The sequence below is a fragment of the Propithecus coquereli genome, unplaced genomic scaffold (genome assembly GCF_000956105.1).
Source record: "Propithecus coquereli isolate 6110/MARCELLA unplaced genomic scaffold, Pcoq_1.0 Scaffold344, whole genome shotgun sequence".
Lineage (NCBI taxonomy): Eukaryota > Metazoa > Chordata > Mammalia > Primates > Indriidae > Propithecus > Propithecus coquereli.
In genome coordinates this window covers 595889-615058 of record NW_012149108.1, presented here as the reverse complement: position 1 = coordinate 615058, position 19170 = coordinate 595889, and the positions used below count along the sequence as shown (strand labels likewise).

The 19170-nt window shown below is 41.9% G+C and overlaps 1 protein-coding gene across 1 annotated transcript in view; it reads left to right on the top strand.

Moving 5' to 3' along the window:
- GAB2 (GRB2-associated binding protein 2) overlaps positions 1-19170 on the top strand; it is a 58325-nt gene that overhangs the window by 11778 nt on the left and 27377 nt on the right. Inside the window, exon 2 of the mRNA XM_012651024.1 lies at positions 18197-18443. Coding sequence (XP_012506478.1) covers positions 18197-18443 — 247 coding nt within the window. The remainder of the gene's footprint in view (positions 1-18196; positions 18444-19170) is intronic.

Below are 19170 nucleotides of genomic sequence, written 5' to 3'. Positions count from 1 at the left end.
TTTTTGTAGAGACAGTGGTCTTACTATGTTGCCCAGTGTGGCAAACTCATCGCCTCAAGTGATCCTCCCAACCCAGCTTCCCAAAGTTCTAGTATTACAGGCATGAGCCACTGCACCAGGCTGAGGGAGCCACTTTGAATATTGCATGAGAGGGGGTCAACTGCTGCAAGCTGTTGCTAGACCGGGCTACTTCCTCCTCTTCCTCTCCCATGGTTGCCTGGGAAGGTTGGAACACAGCATGAAAATACTGGTCTGCGGCAGATGTTTCTAAACAGAGCCCCGCAGACCAGTGCTGAGCTGTGGAAATTTTCATCAGTCCACAACAAAATAAAAAACATGAGGAAGGTGGAGTCAGTTTTCATAAAACAAAATATAATCAGATTTTTAAACTTCCCTTTATTCAGAGCTTCTCTTTATGTCTGTGCATTTATGTTAAAGTGTTTTGTGTGTGTGAAATGACAGCCATAGCACATAGTTTTTCCATATTTGACATCATTAAAAATTGTCAGCCCTGTGTGTCCATTTCTAAAAGTGCATAAATAAATGCATAACCAAAGAGGCAGTGTTTCAACCTGTCCATGAAATAGAAGCATCTGGGAAATAGTGATCTAGAGGTGATGCTGGTGTCAGGACCACCTGGTCCCCAGCCTCTGCTTCTGTGCTCATGGCCAGAGGCCTCTGAGATCTACTGTTAAATCCAGGCCCACCGTGCGCACCAACGTAAAGTCAGTGCCCTGGGATCCTTTGTCCCTTCATCTCAGTTCCATCCCTGCTCATGTGAGCTAGCTGGGGTCAGCCCTGGGCTCTTGCCTAATTTTCCTGACCTTCCATCTTTGCCTTGTGAACCTGCCTGTAGTCTCAAATCCCACCCAGGACTGAACCCTATCCCACTTTTATTTAGCCCCTCTCATAAACCCGAGTCTCACCAGACCTCAAGCCAGTGGCTGGAAAACTACTGTGTCCCTGTGGCCTCTCTGCTTGCTTTTCTGAAGAAAATCTGCTTCTGCTTCCACAGAACATGCTTCCTCCTCGTCTTGGACTCTTCTGCCCACATTTCTAGGTGAGGCCCCAGTTTCTGTTTCTGTGCTCACCCTGTCAGCACCCTTACCACTGGGAACCTGCTTTTCCCAGGTCCTGTTCTAGGGACAAGGGCTAGAGAAGAGCATAAGACACAGACCTGATTTCAGTGAACTCCTGCACCTTGTTATGTTCTCCAGTTTATGTTCTCTCAGCCCAGCACCCTTGGAACTCTTCTTAGTGACTCTCTGCCTCCCTTGTATCTAGTTCTGGATCCTGGCCCCTCAATTTTCAGCAAGATTTACCTGCTTTTAACAGAACCATGTCTGGCTCTGTGCCAAGATATATCTACCAGATAAAAAATTTGAGGTTAACCTCAAGTGTGAAAATAAAATTTTTTTTTTTTTTTATTATTTCTGAATTTAGCTTCAACATCAAGCCCCCATCTGGCCAGTGATAGAAATGGAGGTTTTAATCAACTCAGGGTAAACCTGGTCCATACAGAATTTTCTCAGCTAATTCAGGTCTCTCTTGCTTTCTCCCTGGGCTGCTATTTAAGTTCCCAGAGGCTTAGAGAACTGGGAACAGTTTACTGAGGTCAGAGCACAGAGTTTGGGGTTGAAGGATGAAATGCATGAGAGACAGGGGTGAGAACATGGCTCATTCATCTATTGCCACATCAGCAGAGACATGTGGTAGCTGCCCCAATAAATATCCAAATGAATGTTTTAGTTACAGTATTTGGTTATAACTTTGTAAATAGTTATATAAAATTGGTTTTTAAAATTTTGACTTCTTTCCAAATATTGTCATTTTGAGAAATTCACTGTTGAGGAAGGGAGGGAAAAGCTTCAAAAACTTGTCTAACTGTATTCATAGGTGATAGGATCTGAGATACCTAAAATTTTGTATATTGAAACAACAGTATAATGTACAAAGAAAAACAAAAATTGAAGAAAAACTAAAAATAGATGGTGTACTAACTAGGGCTGAAGGGATGGGGTTATGCCAGAGACCTAAAGTGTATTTTACATATCTATCACTTGTTCATTGTTTCCCTTTATTCGCTACCTCCTCGCCCCTTTTCTGGATGAGCCCAGTGAACACAACTCCTCATGACTAGTAAATCATCTTAGCCAAAACACAGAAGGGAATAGATTTCATAGAATGAGAAACTTCTAGAATATGAGATCTTGAACGGTCCTTAGAGAGTATTTAATTCCAAACTCCTCAAATGACAGTATCTAGAGGTCAAGAGAAGAGAGTTAATTTGTTCAAGATCATACAGCCAACTGGCCAGGCTAGAATTAAAACCCAGGTTTCTTAACTTTCAGTTATTGTTTCAAATGATGTTGATGATGATCACATAAACGTCACCATGTATGATTTATAAAGTGCTTTTGTATATGCACTGTACAGAAGGCCAATTTAGTACATAGGGTCTTGGGATCATATGAACATGAACCCACAACATTGATGAGTTCCATTGTAACATGGTCTTGGGTAAGTTACTTTACTTTTCTGAGCCTCAACCTCTGCATTGGTAAAATAGATGCAAGACGTTCTTCACAAGAGTATTATGAAGATTAAGTAAGAATCCATGTAAAGCATATACCATAATGTTTGGTACACAGTAAGCACATATTAAATATCTGTTTGGCTGGGCATGGTGGTTCACACCTGTAATCCCAGAACTTTTGGGAGCCCAAGGCAGGAGGATTGCTTAAGGCTAGAAGTTTGAGACCAGCCTGAACCAAGAGTAAGACCTCGTCAGTACAAAAAAAAAAAAATAGAAAACTTAAGACAAGAGTGATGGCACATGCCTATAGTCCCAGCTACTTAGAAGGTTGAGGCAGGAGGTTTGCTTGAGCCCAGGAGTTTGAGGTTGCAGTGAGCTATGATGATGCCACTGCACTCTACCCAGGGTGACACAGAGTGAGACCCTGTCTCAAAATATATGTATACACATGTTGAATCTACGGCTAATAAATTGTTGCTGCCTTCTCTATGATCTTCCCAACAGCCCTTTGATTATGTCTATCATGGTGCTCTCCTTCCCCAAGGTTAAAATATTCTAAATAACCCCTTTCTCTGTTTTGCTCAAACTAAAGAACATCTTTACTGTGTGTGATTAACATGGTTACCAAATAAACTTTGCTTAGTTTCCTGATTTGAGGTACATTGTACTTAAGTTATTGTGGGACTCAAAACAGACTGTCTCTTTAAATGTACTGACTACTGCTAATAAAAGCTACTATTTACAAAGAACTTACTGTGTACCAGGCAGTGTTCTAAGCACTTCATAGATCTTAACTTTCATAATCCTATGAGATAGATACCTATTATTATTTCCATTTTACAGATGAGGAAACTGAGGCACAGATATTAAATAACTTCCCCTGGTTTGCACAGCTAGTAAGTAAAGGAGCTGTGATTCAGACCTAGACAGGTTGTCTCCAGATTAACTATTAAGCCATACCTTGAACTTCTAGATGCAGTTTCTTACCTCAAACTGTCACAGCGGCTATACAGAGGCCTTAGGGTGTGCACAAGGACCTGGCAAAGACTCACTGCCATCACTTTCGTGGTGACCTTCTCTGGCTTTACCAGCATAGCTGCTGTCCCTGAAGTCCTTTGAGAGAGCATCACATAGAGTTCACGCTGCCTTTAATTTCAACCTAAGACAGCTTTTCTCCATTGCCCTAACCATAGCTTCAGTTTTCTCTGAATCTAGGACAGATGTTTTCACGCCCACTAGAATCCACATAATTATAAACAGAGCTGAGAGGCCAGCTGGGGGACTTGGCCATTGATGGGTACATTTGTTTGTTTTCCAGGCAGGGGTGGTGGTGCAATCATTTGTTCATCAGGCATTGTTTTGGACACTTGCATGTGTTCAGTTTCTCTTAGAAGCAGACATCAAAAAGAGTTTATTTATTACAGATATGCCAAGAGATGTATTGGGTGAAACACTCATGAGGGGTAAAGGACGGGAGCCCGAGAAGGCAGGGAGCATCTTCAGAGTGGCATGCAGGTCTGACACCTATGAAGGAGAGAAGGCTGGAAGTAGAATTAGACTGCAGCATAGTGCTGAAACAGTCCGAGCCAGGTCAGTGCAAGTTCTCAAGCCACAGTCTTCAGTTAAAGAAGTCCCGTGTCTCACAGGAACAGGCCTGTATTAGTACTCCTGTCACTAAATGAGAACTGTGGGAGAAGTGCAGCCTCCATGTGAAGCTGGGGGGCATGCAGAGCAGCTGGAGCTGGCCGTCAGTGGTGTACCCACATCAGGAGAGCTGAGCCATGCTTTTGTGGCCACCACACTGAGGCATCAAGGGTGAACAGGACATGTGGGGTTCAGACTCTTAAAGGAGAGTGGGAAAAGACAGATCAAAAACAATGTTTAAATGGTGCAATAAGTGCTTTGGTGAAGATAAGACATGGTAATATGGTAAGGAATAGCTACAAAGCCACATTTAGGTCAGGGCCAGATCATCAGGAAAGGCTTCTCTGGGCTTTGGTTTCTTTATGAGTCATATGATAATAGTTTTGTCTTTAATTCCACTGGATGTCTGTGTAGTACTTTCTAATTTCTCATCCACCTTCTATGCCTCACATTGAGCTGCCTAATGGAATGAACTCTCAACTTAGTCTGAAAAAGACTTGGGTTTCAGTCCTGGTTTGGGTACTTCCTAAGAACTCTGTAACATCGAGTAAGTCATTTTATTTCTCTGAGTGTCAGTCTCTGCAGATGTTAAATGAAATTGTAAAGATCACTGCCTTGCCGCTTTTCAGGGTTGTTGGAAATGTCAAAGTGTTTGAGAGCAACCTAAAATTAGAAAACAATTTTTTTAAAACTTCCTTTCATAATTTTGTAAAGAGTTAAAATACTTAGGAATCAGTTTAACAAAAAGCATATTATATCTCTATACAGAAAATATTACTGGGAGAAATTAAAGACCCACTAATTGGAGGAGAGGTACTGTGTTGGTGGAGAAGACTCAATATTGTTAATATGTCAATTCTCCCCAAATTGGTCTATAGATTCAGTCCAATCTCTGTCATAATCTTGGCAAGCTTTGTTTGTATTGACATCAAAGCAAATTAGTACTATATACACATATGAAAACATTACTGTTTATCAAAAGAACATGTCAATAATAATTCAGTCATAATGTACTTTTTAGAGAACTTTATGGAACTATGTAGATTATTAGGTAAACGCTCTTTTCATTTTCCTTAGAGGTAGAAAAGTATACTCAGAACTTACGTTTATTGTTCCTGCAATTAGATATATTACCAGAAAAAACACTGACAAGAGAATGCCACCCTTGTCTAGGCCTGCTGGGCTCTTAGTCACTGGTAACTCTCTGGACCTTAGGTTTCCTATCAGTGAAGTATTAAACTAAATGATCCCTTGGGTTATTTCCAGACCTGTCCTTTTGTGATATGGAAGAATAGATGGTTAAGGATCAGAAAGAACAATCTGGTGATTTTCTTCAAGCCTGTTGGTACAAGTTTACCATGTTAGTCCCTTAAATCTTTTAATTCTGTATACTGACTGGCAACTAGCATGTTGTTTGTGCCCAAGAGTGCTATTAATACTAATGGGTTCTCGAAACTGGCTTATCTTGTCCTTTTTTCTCTTATTTCAAAGCATACATTTGGGATTCATCAGTTTTGGTTTTAGTTTACATCTATCTCCTTAGTGGTGAACTTAAATTAGATGCTAGTATTTTATAAGAGGATGTGATTATGCAAACCAGAGGGAGAACTTTTAGTCTAGGGGTTGGCAAACTCTTTCTGCAGGCCAAATAGTAAATATTTTAGGCTTTCCCATCCATATATTCTGTGTTGCAAGTACTCAACTTTGCTGTTGTAGTATATAAGCAGCCATGAATAATATGTAAATGCATAGGTATAGCTGTGTTCCAATAAAACTTTATAAAAACAGACCAGATTTGATTTATGGACTGTAGTTTGCCAGTCCCTGTTCTAGTCTAATAATATGCCTTGGCAAGCCTCCTCAGGTACTGTACTTAGTAGACAGTACTCAGTGCGTATGGTCTCAGTGTGTTGGTCCTCCTAGTGGTGTTAAAAAGACAACTCTCCCTTTTGGACCCCAATAAAAACGCCTAGAGATGCTGAGGCATCAAAATGTAAAACTGGAAGGTGAGTATGAAAGCTACAGATGTGAAGCCAGGAGATTACTGGGACCCGAGGACTGGAGGCAGGGTCTGAGAAAGAGCCGCCAGCTGCACATTGGGTCCTGCCAGCCTTTCTGTCCCTGCAGTCCTCTGTTCACCACACGAAGGCCAATTGACCCCATTTGCACCCTCTGGGACAAATCCTGCTCCAGTCAAGCCCTAAAAGTCTGTGAATACAGAGTCGAATATCTTCTACACCAAGTTGCCTCCCACCCCCCACAACAGTGAAGGGCTGAGGAGCAACAACCATTTATGGAACACCTATGTGCAGGGACTTTGGCATTTCTTATTCCCTAGACCAACTCTACAGGTAGCTATTTTACAAATTAGGACCCTTGAATTCAAATACCATCCCTAAGTTTCACAGCTAGTAAGCTGTGATTGTTCCCTTCCCAGTACCACACTGCCTCTCTGAAGCCAAAGTTACGCTTCAGGTAATTCAGCAGGTTTCCTAATTCTGTAGGCAAAGCCGGAGCTCTCTGAATCCCCGCCTCACCATCCAGACTAGATCAGTTTAAGATACAGTATTGTTCTTTTGATTATTGCCACTGATAATGATTCTTGATAAGCTCCTGTAACTAAAATGTCTGACAATTAAAAAGCTTCTGCACAGCCAAAGAAACTGTCACAAGAGCAGACAACCTACAGAATGGGAGAAAATTTTTGCATGCTACAAATCCGATAAAGGGCTGATAACCAGAATCTACTTAGAACTTGGGAAAATCAACAACGACCCTATCAAAAAGTGGGCAAAGGACATGAACAGAAACTTTTCAAAAGAAGACAGAATAATGGTCAAAAAACATATGAAAAAATACTCAACATCTCTAATCATCAGGGAAATGCAAATTAAAACCACAATGAGATATCACTTATCTCCAGTGAGACTGGCCTTTATCAAAAAGTCCCAAAACAATAAATGTTGGCGTGGATGCGGAGAGATAGGAACACTCATGCACTGTTGGTGGGACTGCAAACTAGTGCAACCTCTGTGGAAAGCAATATGGAGATACCTTAAAGAGATACAAGTAGAAGTACCATTTGATCCAGCAATCCCATTACTGGGCATCTACCCAAAAGACCAAATGATACTGTATAAGAAAGACACCTGCACCCGAATGTTTATAGCAGCACAATTCACAATTGCAAGGATGTGAAAACAATCCAGTGTCCATCAGTATATGAGTGGATTAATAAAATGTGGTATATGTATACCATGGAGTACTATTCAGCTTTAAGAAACAATGGTGATATAGCACCTCTTGTATACTCCTGGATAGAGCTGGAACGCATTCTACTAAGTGAAGTATCACAAGAATGGAAAAACAAGCACCACATGTACTCACCATCAAATTGGTATTAACTGATCAACACTTATGTGCACACATAGTAGTAACATTCATAGGGTGTCAGGCAGGTGGGAGGGGGGAGGAGGGAGGAGGGGACGGGTACATGCATACACAAAGAGTGCAATGCGCACCACCGGAAGGATGGACACATTTGAAACTCGGACGTGTGGGGGGGGGGGCAAGGGCAACATACGTAACTTAAACATCTGTACCCCCATAATATGCTGAAATAAAAAAAAAAAAAATGTCTGACGCTTGCGTTTTACACCAATTGCCAGTTGTCTCTTAGTGAGAGTTGCTGTAAAAGAAGGAGGGGGAAGCTTACCCCTTACGAAGTTGGTTAGCTAAAAAATACAGGGATGTATTTTTTATATTTTTGTGGAAAGGTTGTCAGGGTCAAACGCATCATTAACACGTGGACCTATGCTACCCACTAGATGGATTAGGATACTAATGAGTTCCCAAAGTGCGTTGGAGGAAGGCTTAAGTGCTGTCCTGAACATAAATTTGTTCTTTCCAACTGCAATGTAAGCTCATAGAGCAAGGACAAGATCCACCCTTTCAGGCTGGCCTGTAGCTCAGTAGCGCCTGCAGTAAGTGCTCCTGACCATAAGGAAATGACAAGAGTGCATCATTTCAAATAGGTATGAACCCTTGAGGGAGACCAACCCAAGCACCACACAAAGGAGCAGGGGAAGGGTCTGCCACATCTGAGGTGTGTGGTAGGTGTAAACAAAGCTTGTAACCTGGTCTCTCTCAAATGAACGGGACAGTGCATGGCTAAATATAAACTTGCTGTCCAAAAACAGAAACACACAACCCAGAAAACCTCACTGAGTGATAAAAACTTCTGTCCTAAAGAACAGTTTACATCTGGATCCTGGAGTTAGTTGTTCATTCTTCTGACCCAGGGAGGAAAGATTCCAACAAAATTTACTTCCCTAGTGTGTTTATTGAACACCTTCTTATTCTAATGCAAGCATTTACTAGGCATAGAATACTGTGCTAAACACTGTCAGGGAAAAAGAGATGGTCTAGATCCTGACTTCTAACACCTCACAGTCTCATTTCATGACAGATTTGTGAATTCCCAACTGTTAAGAAAATAAATGGCAAAGTTAAGTACTATAAAGGGTTTAGAGGATGGCATGATTAATTCTAACTGGAGGCCTTGTGGAAGGCAAGGCATTTGCATCTCTAAAATGAGATGCTCCAGAGCAAAGAAGGGTCTATGAATATAAGGATGTGTGACCAGGGACTGTGCCCTGCCACTATGCTGCAGCCACTCTCTCTCTTTCCTCTGTGCCCTTCACAGAATCAATTTCTGCTAATGTATACAGCGAGAGCACGTGCCCCAAGGTCAGGGTGTTCTGACTTGGCTCTCCCAAACCCTGAGTTGGTGTTCTTAGAGTCTTCCTTGGAAGGAGGAGGGGGAATCGTAGTGCCAGAGAGGCCTCATGGGATCTCCTGTTACTGCCTGTCTCTACCTCCCCTTTTTTCTTCCTCTGCTTTATAGTTTTTATAAACACTAGGAAACTTACGTTTTTGAACTTGAGGAATTATTTATGCTAGTCTTTAGTACTTTGATCTAGCAAATGTTTACTTACTATGCAAATATGAATAACATCATAAACTCACAACAAAGCAACGGGTCTGCTCAGCCAGTGTCCTTATGATCAGATCTCACGATTTGATTGCCTTCCCCACACACACATTGTAGAGAATACGTCTTACTTTGGGTTCAGGGGAAGGACCCCTGGACTAGGAAATCTGAATTCTGATTCCAGGGTTCACTTCTGACCCACTTTGTGGCCTTCAACAAGTCGCCTCACTTCTCTGGGCCAGTTTCTCACAATGTTGGTGAGAGATTTGGGAAGTAGGAGGAGGGTGATGGTGACGAGAGATTGGACTCTGGGGACCCTTCTAGTCACTATATTATGTGTGTAAAGGGGACCCTTTCTGTTGCTATATCATGTGCATTTGGCCTTATATTTATGAATTTCCTCTGATTATAATGTATGACAGGATTTTGAGAATTATTCCTTTTTACATAATTTCAGGCTTGTGACTGTGAGTTAAAATGACCTGCAGCTGCAGGTCCATTCTTACCCTCGGTGCCTATCAGTGTGCTTTTGTTTTTAGAATTTTCCAACCATCTGATCCTTGTTTTTCAATTAGCTTTCTACAGGGACCACTCACCCCTTAAAATCCTGTACCATTCTGTTTTCAAAATTCTTTCATCAATCATCCTCTCCCCATTAGAACCCTTAGAATTTTACCCCACCATTCCACTTCTAATAATAAATATTGGACAAGTGTCAAGCCAACAGCCATTTATTGAATATTTAATAATTACTATTTACCTGTATTTCATATCATCAAATCCTCAAAAGAACTCTGTAGAGTCGGTGTTCTCTTTGGCATTTGATAATGTGGGAAATGAGGTGCAAAGACATTAAAAGTTTTGCCCAAGACCCTGCAATAAAATAGTTTTGGAACCTGTTTCTGGGAAGCCCACATCAGGGCTATTTTTGTTGCACTTCATTCCTTTGGAATTGGCCATCAGTGATGTGAGAGGCCAGTGAGAACTCAGTGGTTCTCAATTTGTAATTTTGATGACACAAAGAAAGATTTTTGGAAGTATTTGTTCTTTAATTTGCCTTTCAGAGCCTGTTTTGCCCCTTTTTTCAGTAGATCCCAGCCCTTCTAACTCTGCCTCAGAATTAAGCACTGGAGGCTGGGCACGGTGGCTCACGCCTGTAATCCTAGCTCTCTGGGAGGCCGAGGCAGGCGGATTGTTTGAGGTTGGGAGTTCGAAACCAGCCTGAGCAAGAGCGAGACCCCGTCTCTACTAAAAATAGAAAGAAATTAATCGTACAACTAAAAATATATAGAAAAAATTAGCCGGGCATGGTGGCACATGCCTGTAGTCCCAGCTACCTGGGAGGCTGAGGCAGGAGGATCGCTTGAGCCCAGGAGTTTGAGGTTGCTGTGAGCTAGGATGACGCCATGGCACTCTAGCCCAGGCAACACAGTGAGATCCTGTCTCAAAAAAAAAAAAAAAACAAACAAAAAAAGAATTAAGCACTGGAGATTCTTAAAACCAAACCAGTAGATCATAATCTAAATCTCTATGTAAATGACTCAGTAGGTCTGAGGTGAGACCAGCTCTCTGTATTTAAGTTTCCCAAAGATAACCTGGATGTGTATCTCTCATCTAATCCAAGTTCTTCCTTTGATAAATTTTATGAATAGAGACGAGGCTTAGAAAGATGAAATGGCATGCCCAGATTCACTCAGCCAGTAGGCAGTAGACCTAGGACTAGCCCCTCATTCTGATATTTAACTCTGCCTCCCATAAGGCTAATACCATTTGCCTCATAGGGATCTTGTGGGAACTCTTTCCTCTACACAGGTGAAAAGAACTGGCCTTGAAGGCAGCGAGATCTATTCCAGATCTAAGCTCTGCCATTGTCTAGCTGTGTGACTGCAGAGTTCATTGTTAACTTCTCTGAGCTTCTGTTTCTTCATCCAAAAAAAAAAAAAAAATGGAGGTACTAATACCTACGTCACAGGGTAGACACATAGTAGGTGCTTAGTAAATGACAGCTGTGATTTAGTATTGAGTCAGTATTGTCCTTTTGGTTCTCATTAATTCCCCATATAATATCTATATAGGGTGTAGTTGTGACGGAAATGGCTTGGAAAGCAAGTCATACCTCTTGGCCAATCTGAAGGTCTCAACCAGCTCTGCGTATACTCCAGGAATAAGAGCAATAAGAATGGCTAAATACTATGCTAAATGCTTTGTATGAAATGATCTCTAATCCTCATGGCAGCCAGCCTTACAAAGTATTTATTATCCCTGTTGAACAAGTGAAAAAGAGATTTATTAACATGTCCAAGGCCACAGAGTGAGGAGTTAGCAGAGCCAGGCTTTGACTCCAGCCTAGGCTCCAATGCAGTCTTTGGTCTACCACTTTATGGGTTCTGCAACCCACTGAGACTTGAGGGTGGGGATTTGGGGAGAAAGGGATAAAGATAAAAAGGGCATTGAGATAAGGGAACTAGTCATTACTTGGCCAGTCATCTTTTCCAGAAACTCCCGCCAGCCTCCCCTTTCCTGCTCCTGTTATCACTAGCCAGTTGATGGCTGGGCTGGCCTGGGCTGGGCTCCTCTGCTGAAATCCTTCAGGGCTTTCCTGTTCTAGAGTTTTGCAAGAAGGTGGGAGGAGTGCTTGTATGCTGGGCAGGCTTCCCAGGGGTGATTGTGGAAAGGAAGGGGAGTGATTTTGTAGGGACCTAAAAAGAAGCCAGGAGGAAAAGGAAAAAATAAAACCCTATTTAAAAGAAAACATATTGACTCAGGCATTTGTGGGCATTATCTTTAGTCTAGACTTAGCGATAGAAGCCCAGGCCAGGAGTCTAGAATCCTCCATTTTCTTCTTGCCGTATAACTGACCTTCCTAATGACCCAAGACACATCATTACAACAGCCTTACTGCCAAGTACCAGGAATGATCCAGCAACACATTGTTTAATGTTTTCCTTTATTTTTACCATTCTTTTCTTCCCTCAAGGGGTACCCAAGCAATAAAAACAAATTCTATTAATGTTTTATGCATGTGCATAGATTTGCTTTCACACCTTTATCTCATCCAACTGTTAAAACCACCCAGTGAGACAAATAGGCCAGGGATTATCCTCCCGAACTTGATAGGTATGAATGGAAGCTCAGAGAGACCTAGCATGATCTCACAGCCAGTGAATGGCAGAACTGGAACTGCATTCTTGGTCCTCTGACTCCTGTCACCTGTATGAGGTTCACTCACTGGAAGTAGAATTTCGACCCAAGTGGGTCTTTTGACTCCAAGCCATGTATGTGTTCTTGCTATTTTGTTTTACTGAGATTCACACTGCCTTGCTGTGATTATGGGGTGAAGTCCTGAACAGGGGGCTGGGGGAGGGTAAGGAGGTGGTACAGGGAACTGAAGGTAGGAAAGGGAGAATGTCTCTTACTCTCTAGCATACTTTAGTAAGGATATTATATTAACTGAGTGTTTCATTTTCTCTTCAGAGGGGAAATAAAGAAAAAATAAAAGTCAGGTGTGCTTTGTTAAACTACCCCCAATCTCTCACATACACTTAACGCTTCATACTTTGCAAAGGACTTGGGGGGAGGGGATTGGGGTTTTAAATCCATTTAAAGTGTACAAGTCAATGTCTTTTAGTATATTCACAGGGTTGTGTAACCATTGCCACAATCAAATTTTAAAACATTTTTATTACCCCAAAAAGAAACCCTAGACTTATTAGCAGTCACTTCCCATTCCCTCACCCTTATCCCAGCCCTAGGCAACCACTAATCTACTCTCTATCTTTATATTTACCAATTCTAGACATTTCGTATAAATGGAATCTAGCTTTTTTCACTTAGCATAATGTTTTCAAGATTCATACATGTTATATAACTTGTATCAGTACTTTATTCTTTTTACTGCTGAATAATATTCCATCGTATAGGATATGACACATTTTATTTATTGATTAGTTGATGAGCATTTAGGTTGTTTCTACTTTTTGCCTATTATGAATAATGCTGCTGTGGACGTGCATGTTCGTTTTCGTGGAAATATGCTAACCTTTCTCTAGGGTATATACCTATAAGTGGAATTGCTGGGTTATATGATAACTCTGTGTTAACTTTTTGAGGAACTGTCAAACTGCATGTGTATATTTATAGCTTTACTGAGGTATATTTCCCATACCATAAAATTCACCCATTTAAAGTATACAGGTCAGTGGTTTTGAGTATATTCAGAGGGTTGTGCAACCATCACCAAAATCTAAGTTTAGAAATTTTCCACCACCCTAAAAAGAAACCCCATACTCATTAGCAGTCACCCTCCATTCCCACTCCCCATGCCTACCCCCTAGGCAGCCACTAATCTGTTTTCTGTCTCTGGATTTGTCTGTTCTGGATATTTGACATAAGTGAAATCAAATGATTTGTGGTCTTTCACGACTGGCTTCTTTCACTTAGCATATTATTATGAAGATTCAGCAAAATAGCATATATCAGTGCTTCATTTCTGTGGCTGAATAATATTCCATTGTATGGCTATATCACATTTTGTTCATCAGTTGATAGACATTTGGGTTGTTCTACTTTTTGACTCATGAATAATGCTGCTGTGGACATTCATGTACAAGTTTTTTGGGGGTATGTATTTTAATTTGATCCTCATCAACCTTCTATGATAAACAATCATGCAAGTGGCAATAGTCCGTTTTTACAGATAAGGCAACTGAGGCTAAGTAATTTGCTCAAGGTCAAATAGCAAGCTACAAGCAGATCAGGAATTGAGCCAAGTCTCTCAACTGCTGGCCTAATATATTTTTTTCTATTACATATACCACACCATGTAGCTTTTGTTTTATGAAGTGTTTGGAAATATTTTTGAGAACTTTAATTACATGGTGTGACACTGAGTGACGATGGAGCCTTGAATCACAGCAGTACCGGCCTAGGAATCAGCCCTGTCCAGAATGTGGATGTAAAATGCATCCCACTTACCAACATGGGGTGCGCTCTGGAGGAGCAGCCTCCAGGGAGCAAATAAAACAGCACCAAACCCAGGCTGGCCCAAGCTTCTGCCTGCAGCTGATGAGGAAAGTGAGGTAGTGCCTCCCTGGAACCTCATCCACCGGGCACAGGCAGCTCATCAGAATGGGGGGCTGGAACCCTGGGGAAGGGGTAGGAGGGTACACTGCCTTCACAGTCCAAAATGGGAAGAGCTTATTCCAGAAAACTTTTCTCCGAGTTCAACTTTGTGATTATTTTTCCTGAGATAAGCAAGAAAACCTTGTTTGCAGTTTTAGATCTTGTGGTACTATATTGGTTTCCTGGGGCTGTTGTAACAAATTACCACAAACTGGGTAGAAGGAAACAACAAAAATTTACTCTCTCACAGTTCTGGAGGCTAGATATCCAAAATTAACGTTTTGGTGGCATTGGTTCTTTCTGTGTGCTCTAAGGGAGAATCTGTTTCTGCCGCTTCTAGTTTCTGGTGGCTGCCAGCAATCCTTGGCCTTCTTTGGCTTGTAGATATAGCACTCCTATCTCCACCTCCATTATCTCATGGCATTCTCCCTGTATGTCTCTGTATCTCTTTCTCTCTTTTATAAGAACACCAGTTCATTGGATTAGGGCCCACCCTAATCCAGTATGACCTCCTCTTAACTTCTTTCTATCTACAAAGACCCTATTTTCAAATAAGGTCACATTCTGAGGTTTCAGGTGGACGTGAGTTTCAGGGAGACAGTATTCAACCCAGTATAGACACCAAAGAATAAATTAAATAAACGTAAATTCAGGCAGAGAACTTTTAACGTTGGAGGTAGAAGTGGGATTTTGGCAATGTTTAGTGCCAAGACAGCTTTGAAAGAACTTTTCTGGAGCTACAGACCATTAGATGGAGCTGGCTGGTTTCATAGACATGGCTTTGTGCTGGTAGAATAGAAATCCAAGTTTCTGTTGCATGAGGGCCAAACTCATTCTAACCCCTACTTCATCTTAATAACAGATCTTTAAATCCTCTCTGATTTTGACCACAAGAAACAGGCATATTTGGATTTTTATAACAGGGAAATTCTTTTATTCATGCTGTACATATATTTAACAAATACATATTGAATACCTACTTTGCGCTGGGACTGTTCTAGGCACTAGGAATACAGAAGTATTAGAACATGTTCTGTGTACCTATGACATGCAGGGTTTTCTAAATCAAGCATATATTTCATCCTTATAATAACAACCCTATGTTGATTTGTAAATAAGGAAACGGAGACTCTGAGGTGACTTCCCCCAGGTCTGCAGTTAGATACACTGAGTCACAAATACAATTCCACAGCCTGAGCCCAAGGCAAAGGGCTGCAGAGATGAGGATGGGTCACTCCTCTTTTATTCTTACTCATAGCCCAAAGCATTCAACATAGGGGGCATGAAGGATGCATTGGATAACAAGGTAGGATAAGTAGGTTGTGTCAAAATAACCTTTCTTATCAGACTGAGGAATCTGGACTTTATTCTGAAGGCAATGAGAAATCAGTGAACATTATTGAGGGAGTGGTGACTTCTTATGCCATGTACTTTCTTTCTTTGATCAGCACATATTTATTCAGTTGTGTCACACACTGGGCTTGATGCTGGGGATAAAACCATTACAAAAGAGACAGAATCCCTACCCTCACTGAGCTTACAGCTTAATGTATGAAGTGATGAAAGAGAGGTTGGTATTTCCTTAGAATCCATTTAAAACACAAGGAAGTATGGGTAAGAAGCAAAGTTGAAGAAATAAACAGGAAAATGGTTTTAAAAGGGAGAGAGAGCTTTGTAAGTCATCTTAAGGATAAACGGAGTCATTGCAGAGTTTTAAGTGGGGCAGTGACAATGATGTGACATGGTTTTTGAGAAACAGGGAAGGGTCACAGGCAATGCATAGGCTTCTGGCTTGGAGGAGATGGTGATGATGATGCACTTCACTGAGATAGGGGATACAGGAGTGATGAGTTCATTTAGATTGCTGAGCTTGACCTGCTGGTGCGACATCTGAATAGAGGTGCCCAGCAGGTGAAGGGATATACAACAGGGAAGCACGGAGAGAGAACTGAGCCAGAGATTAAGATTTGAGAGTTGTCATCACATAAGTGGTAACTGAAGCTGTGGGAATGGACAGGATTACCCCAGGAGAGTCTCCAGAGTGAGAGTGAGGCCATAGGAGGGTCTACAGCAGAACCCTGAAGAATGCCTCCATCGAAGGGGTGGACAAAGGAAGAGGGAGGAGTCCAAAAAGACAACAGATAATACAGAATTTCAGCAGAGGCTTTCTTTTGGCACATTCCCTGTGTCTTCTCAGGCAGCAGTTTATGTTCATTCCCTGGCACCGTAACTACTCCATCCCTTAGTGTAAACCCTCTCTTCTCTGCTATTAGAGAGTTCATCTTGCAAATCTAATGGAGTAATGAAGCCATTGATTCTGTTAACAAACATCCAGTTCGCTATGAGACTTGTAATGGGAATTCATTTCAGAGGTCAATACAGCTGTCAATGGAAAGTTTTTCCCCAGAGGCCCATCGGCTTTTTCTGTTGTGCACTGGCAGAAGTTGTCCTGCCCAGCATCAGAAATGAATGGAGAGTAATTAATGCCATGGAGCATTAATGAGCTGGTGACCCTGCCTAGGGCCATGAGAAGGGGTACAGCCTGAAATAGGTCAGATGATGGGGACTAGAAGAACCATGTCCCCTCTGATATGATTTGAATAACCCTAGAAAGCCTCCATTACCGCCTCCAAAACCTTATCCCACCAGCTATCACATTGCCTAAAATTACATCTTTAAACTTTTATTTATTTTGAACAAGAAGAATTTGGAATTCACTATTGGAATTTTTGAATGCTGAGTGAATGTTTTTGCTTATTCTGCAAACACAGACTAAGAACCTTCTATGTACCTGGCCTTTATTAGGTACATGCTGGGACTGCAGGGGTAAAAACATCACAGTCACTGTTCTCAGAAAGCCATGGACCAGGCAAGGATGCAGAGTGACTGTGGATCTAAGGGAAGTATGGGCCAAGCGCTTTTGGCACAGAAGAACCAAGTCCAGGAAGGTTTCAGAGAGAATATGATATCCCTGTAAGCTCTTAAAGTCTGCATATGAGTTTGCCAGCAGAGTAGAAGTGAAACCTAGGCGGAAGGAGCACTATAAGCCAAAACAAAGAATCATAAAAGTGGCTGGTGTGTTCAGGGATTGATGATGCTTCCATATGCCTTGTTTATGAGTAGAGAAAAGCAGGAAATAAGTCAGACTGTGAAAAGCCTTGTATGTTATGCTAAGGAATTTGGACTAAGCTTCGAGAGCCAGCCAAATGAATAATGCCCTTGGCTTGGGGTATAGCACTGTAAACTATCATCTATCATTAATACCTCACTTCCTTTCTAACACAACAGAGGAAGGTTTGTGATAAGAGTTAAGAGAGAAAAAGACCAATAGACAGAGAGTGGTGGGGAGCGGGGAACACAGCTGTCCTTGAAGGACTTGGATGGGCAGGCAGGAGAAGCTGAGGGACAGCTCCAGATACATTTGTGCTTTTATCATTAATGCAGTAAGGCACAGGCTAGGGCCTCAATGAATGAGTCTTCAGTAAGCAAAGCCTCATTTAACAAAGCCAGCCTTAGCTTTGCAGGAGATGATGATAGCCGGAGCCACCAAAGGAGGAAGGCGGGAGTACTCACTGCTCCCGAGGCTGACCTTGCCTGAGGATCAAGGTCCCACTCCTGGACCAAGAGTAGCCACACCTCCTGGAAGTGGAGCAGATAAGGCCCAGTTGCATAGGAAGTGGCCTCCAGGCTACTCAAAAAGCAGTACAAAGGTACAGAGCATCTCCTCTTCAACCTAGATGGCCAGGAGGCCCCAGCCCTCCTCTGTGAGGGCAGAGAAGGAGCAGGTATGTGAGAGGGAGAGAGTGCTACTGCAAGATTTTTTCTTCCTCTGACAACCCACTTTAGGATAAGGACTCCTTTCCTTCCTTTTTCATTCACAGAGTTCTTTCTCTTTTTCACAGATTCCCTGAGAAACATTTCCACAGCCAGTCACCATGGGCCCCGCTCTTCTCCAGCGGAGCTCAGCAGCTCCAGTCAGCACCTTCTCCGAGAACGAAAATCCTCAGCCCCATCGCACTCCAGCCAGCCAACCTTGTTCACGTTTGAACCCCCTGTGTCAAACCACGTGCAGCCCACCTTGTCCACCAGTGCACCTCAGGAGTATCTCTACTTGCACCAGTGCATAAGCCGGAGAGCAGAAAATGCAAGGTAGGAGACTGCCGTGGCCATCAGATGGGCAAGTGACCACTCACAGGGCCTAGCACTTTTTCAGTTCCCATATTTTCATTTTAAAGACAAAGGAGCAAAATATTATATCTTTTTAGGTAAATGAACACATGTATAACAAAACATAATTTTTTGCTTGTGTAACCTTCATATTTTATTGGTATCATCTGTGTTGCTGCAAAGTGATAATTGGGTTCCAGAGAAACCTCCCATTATCAAAAATCATTCTATAAAAAATTTTTATTTGAATGGCATAGGGGCTAGAGTTTCAGAAAAAACAAAGTCAGTTTACTTGTTGGCCTTAAGAGTATAGCTATAAAACCTTTACATTGTTGAACAAATCCATATCTCACTTTTGCTCTAGAGCTGTACTGTTCCATATGAAGCTACTGTCCACATGTGGCTATTTAAATTTAAATAAAATTTAAAATTCAGTTCCTCAGTTGTACTAGCCACATTTCAAGTACTCAGTAGCCACATGTGGCTAGTGGCCACTGTACTAGACAGCACAGATATGGAACATTTCCAACTTCACAAGGACTCCCTGCTCTAGGGTAATAGTCTTTATTTTTCTAGGGCCGCTGGTTCTCTCAGGGGTACAGAACCTGTACATATTGTCACTTTTTATTCCTGTTGTTAGGGTAAGCAAAAGGACAGAGCCAATAGCTTTGCCAGAGCTAGTTCCCAATTGCTACAGTAGCCAGCAGAT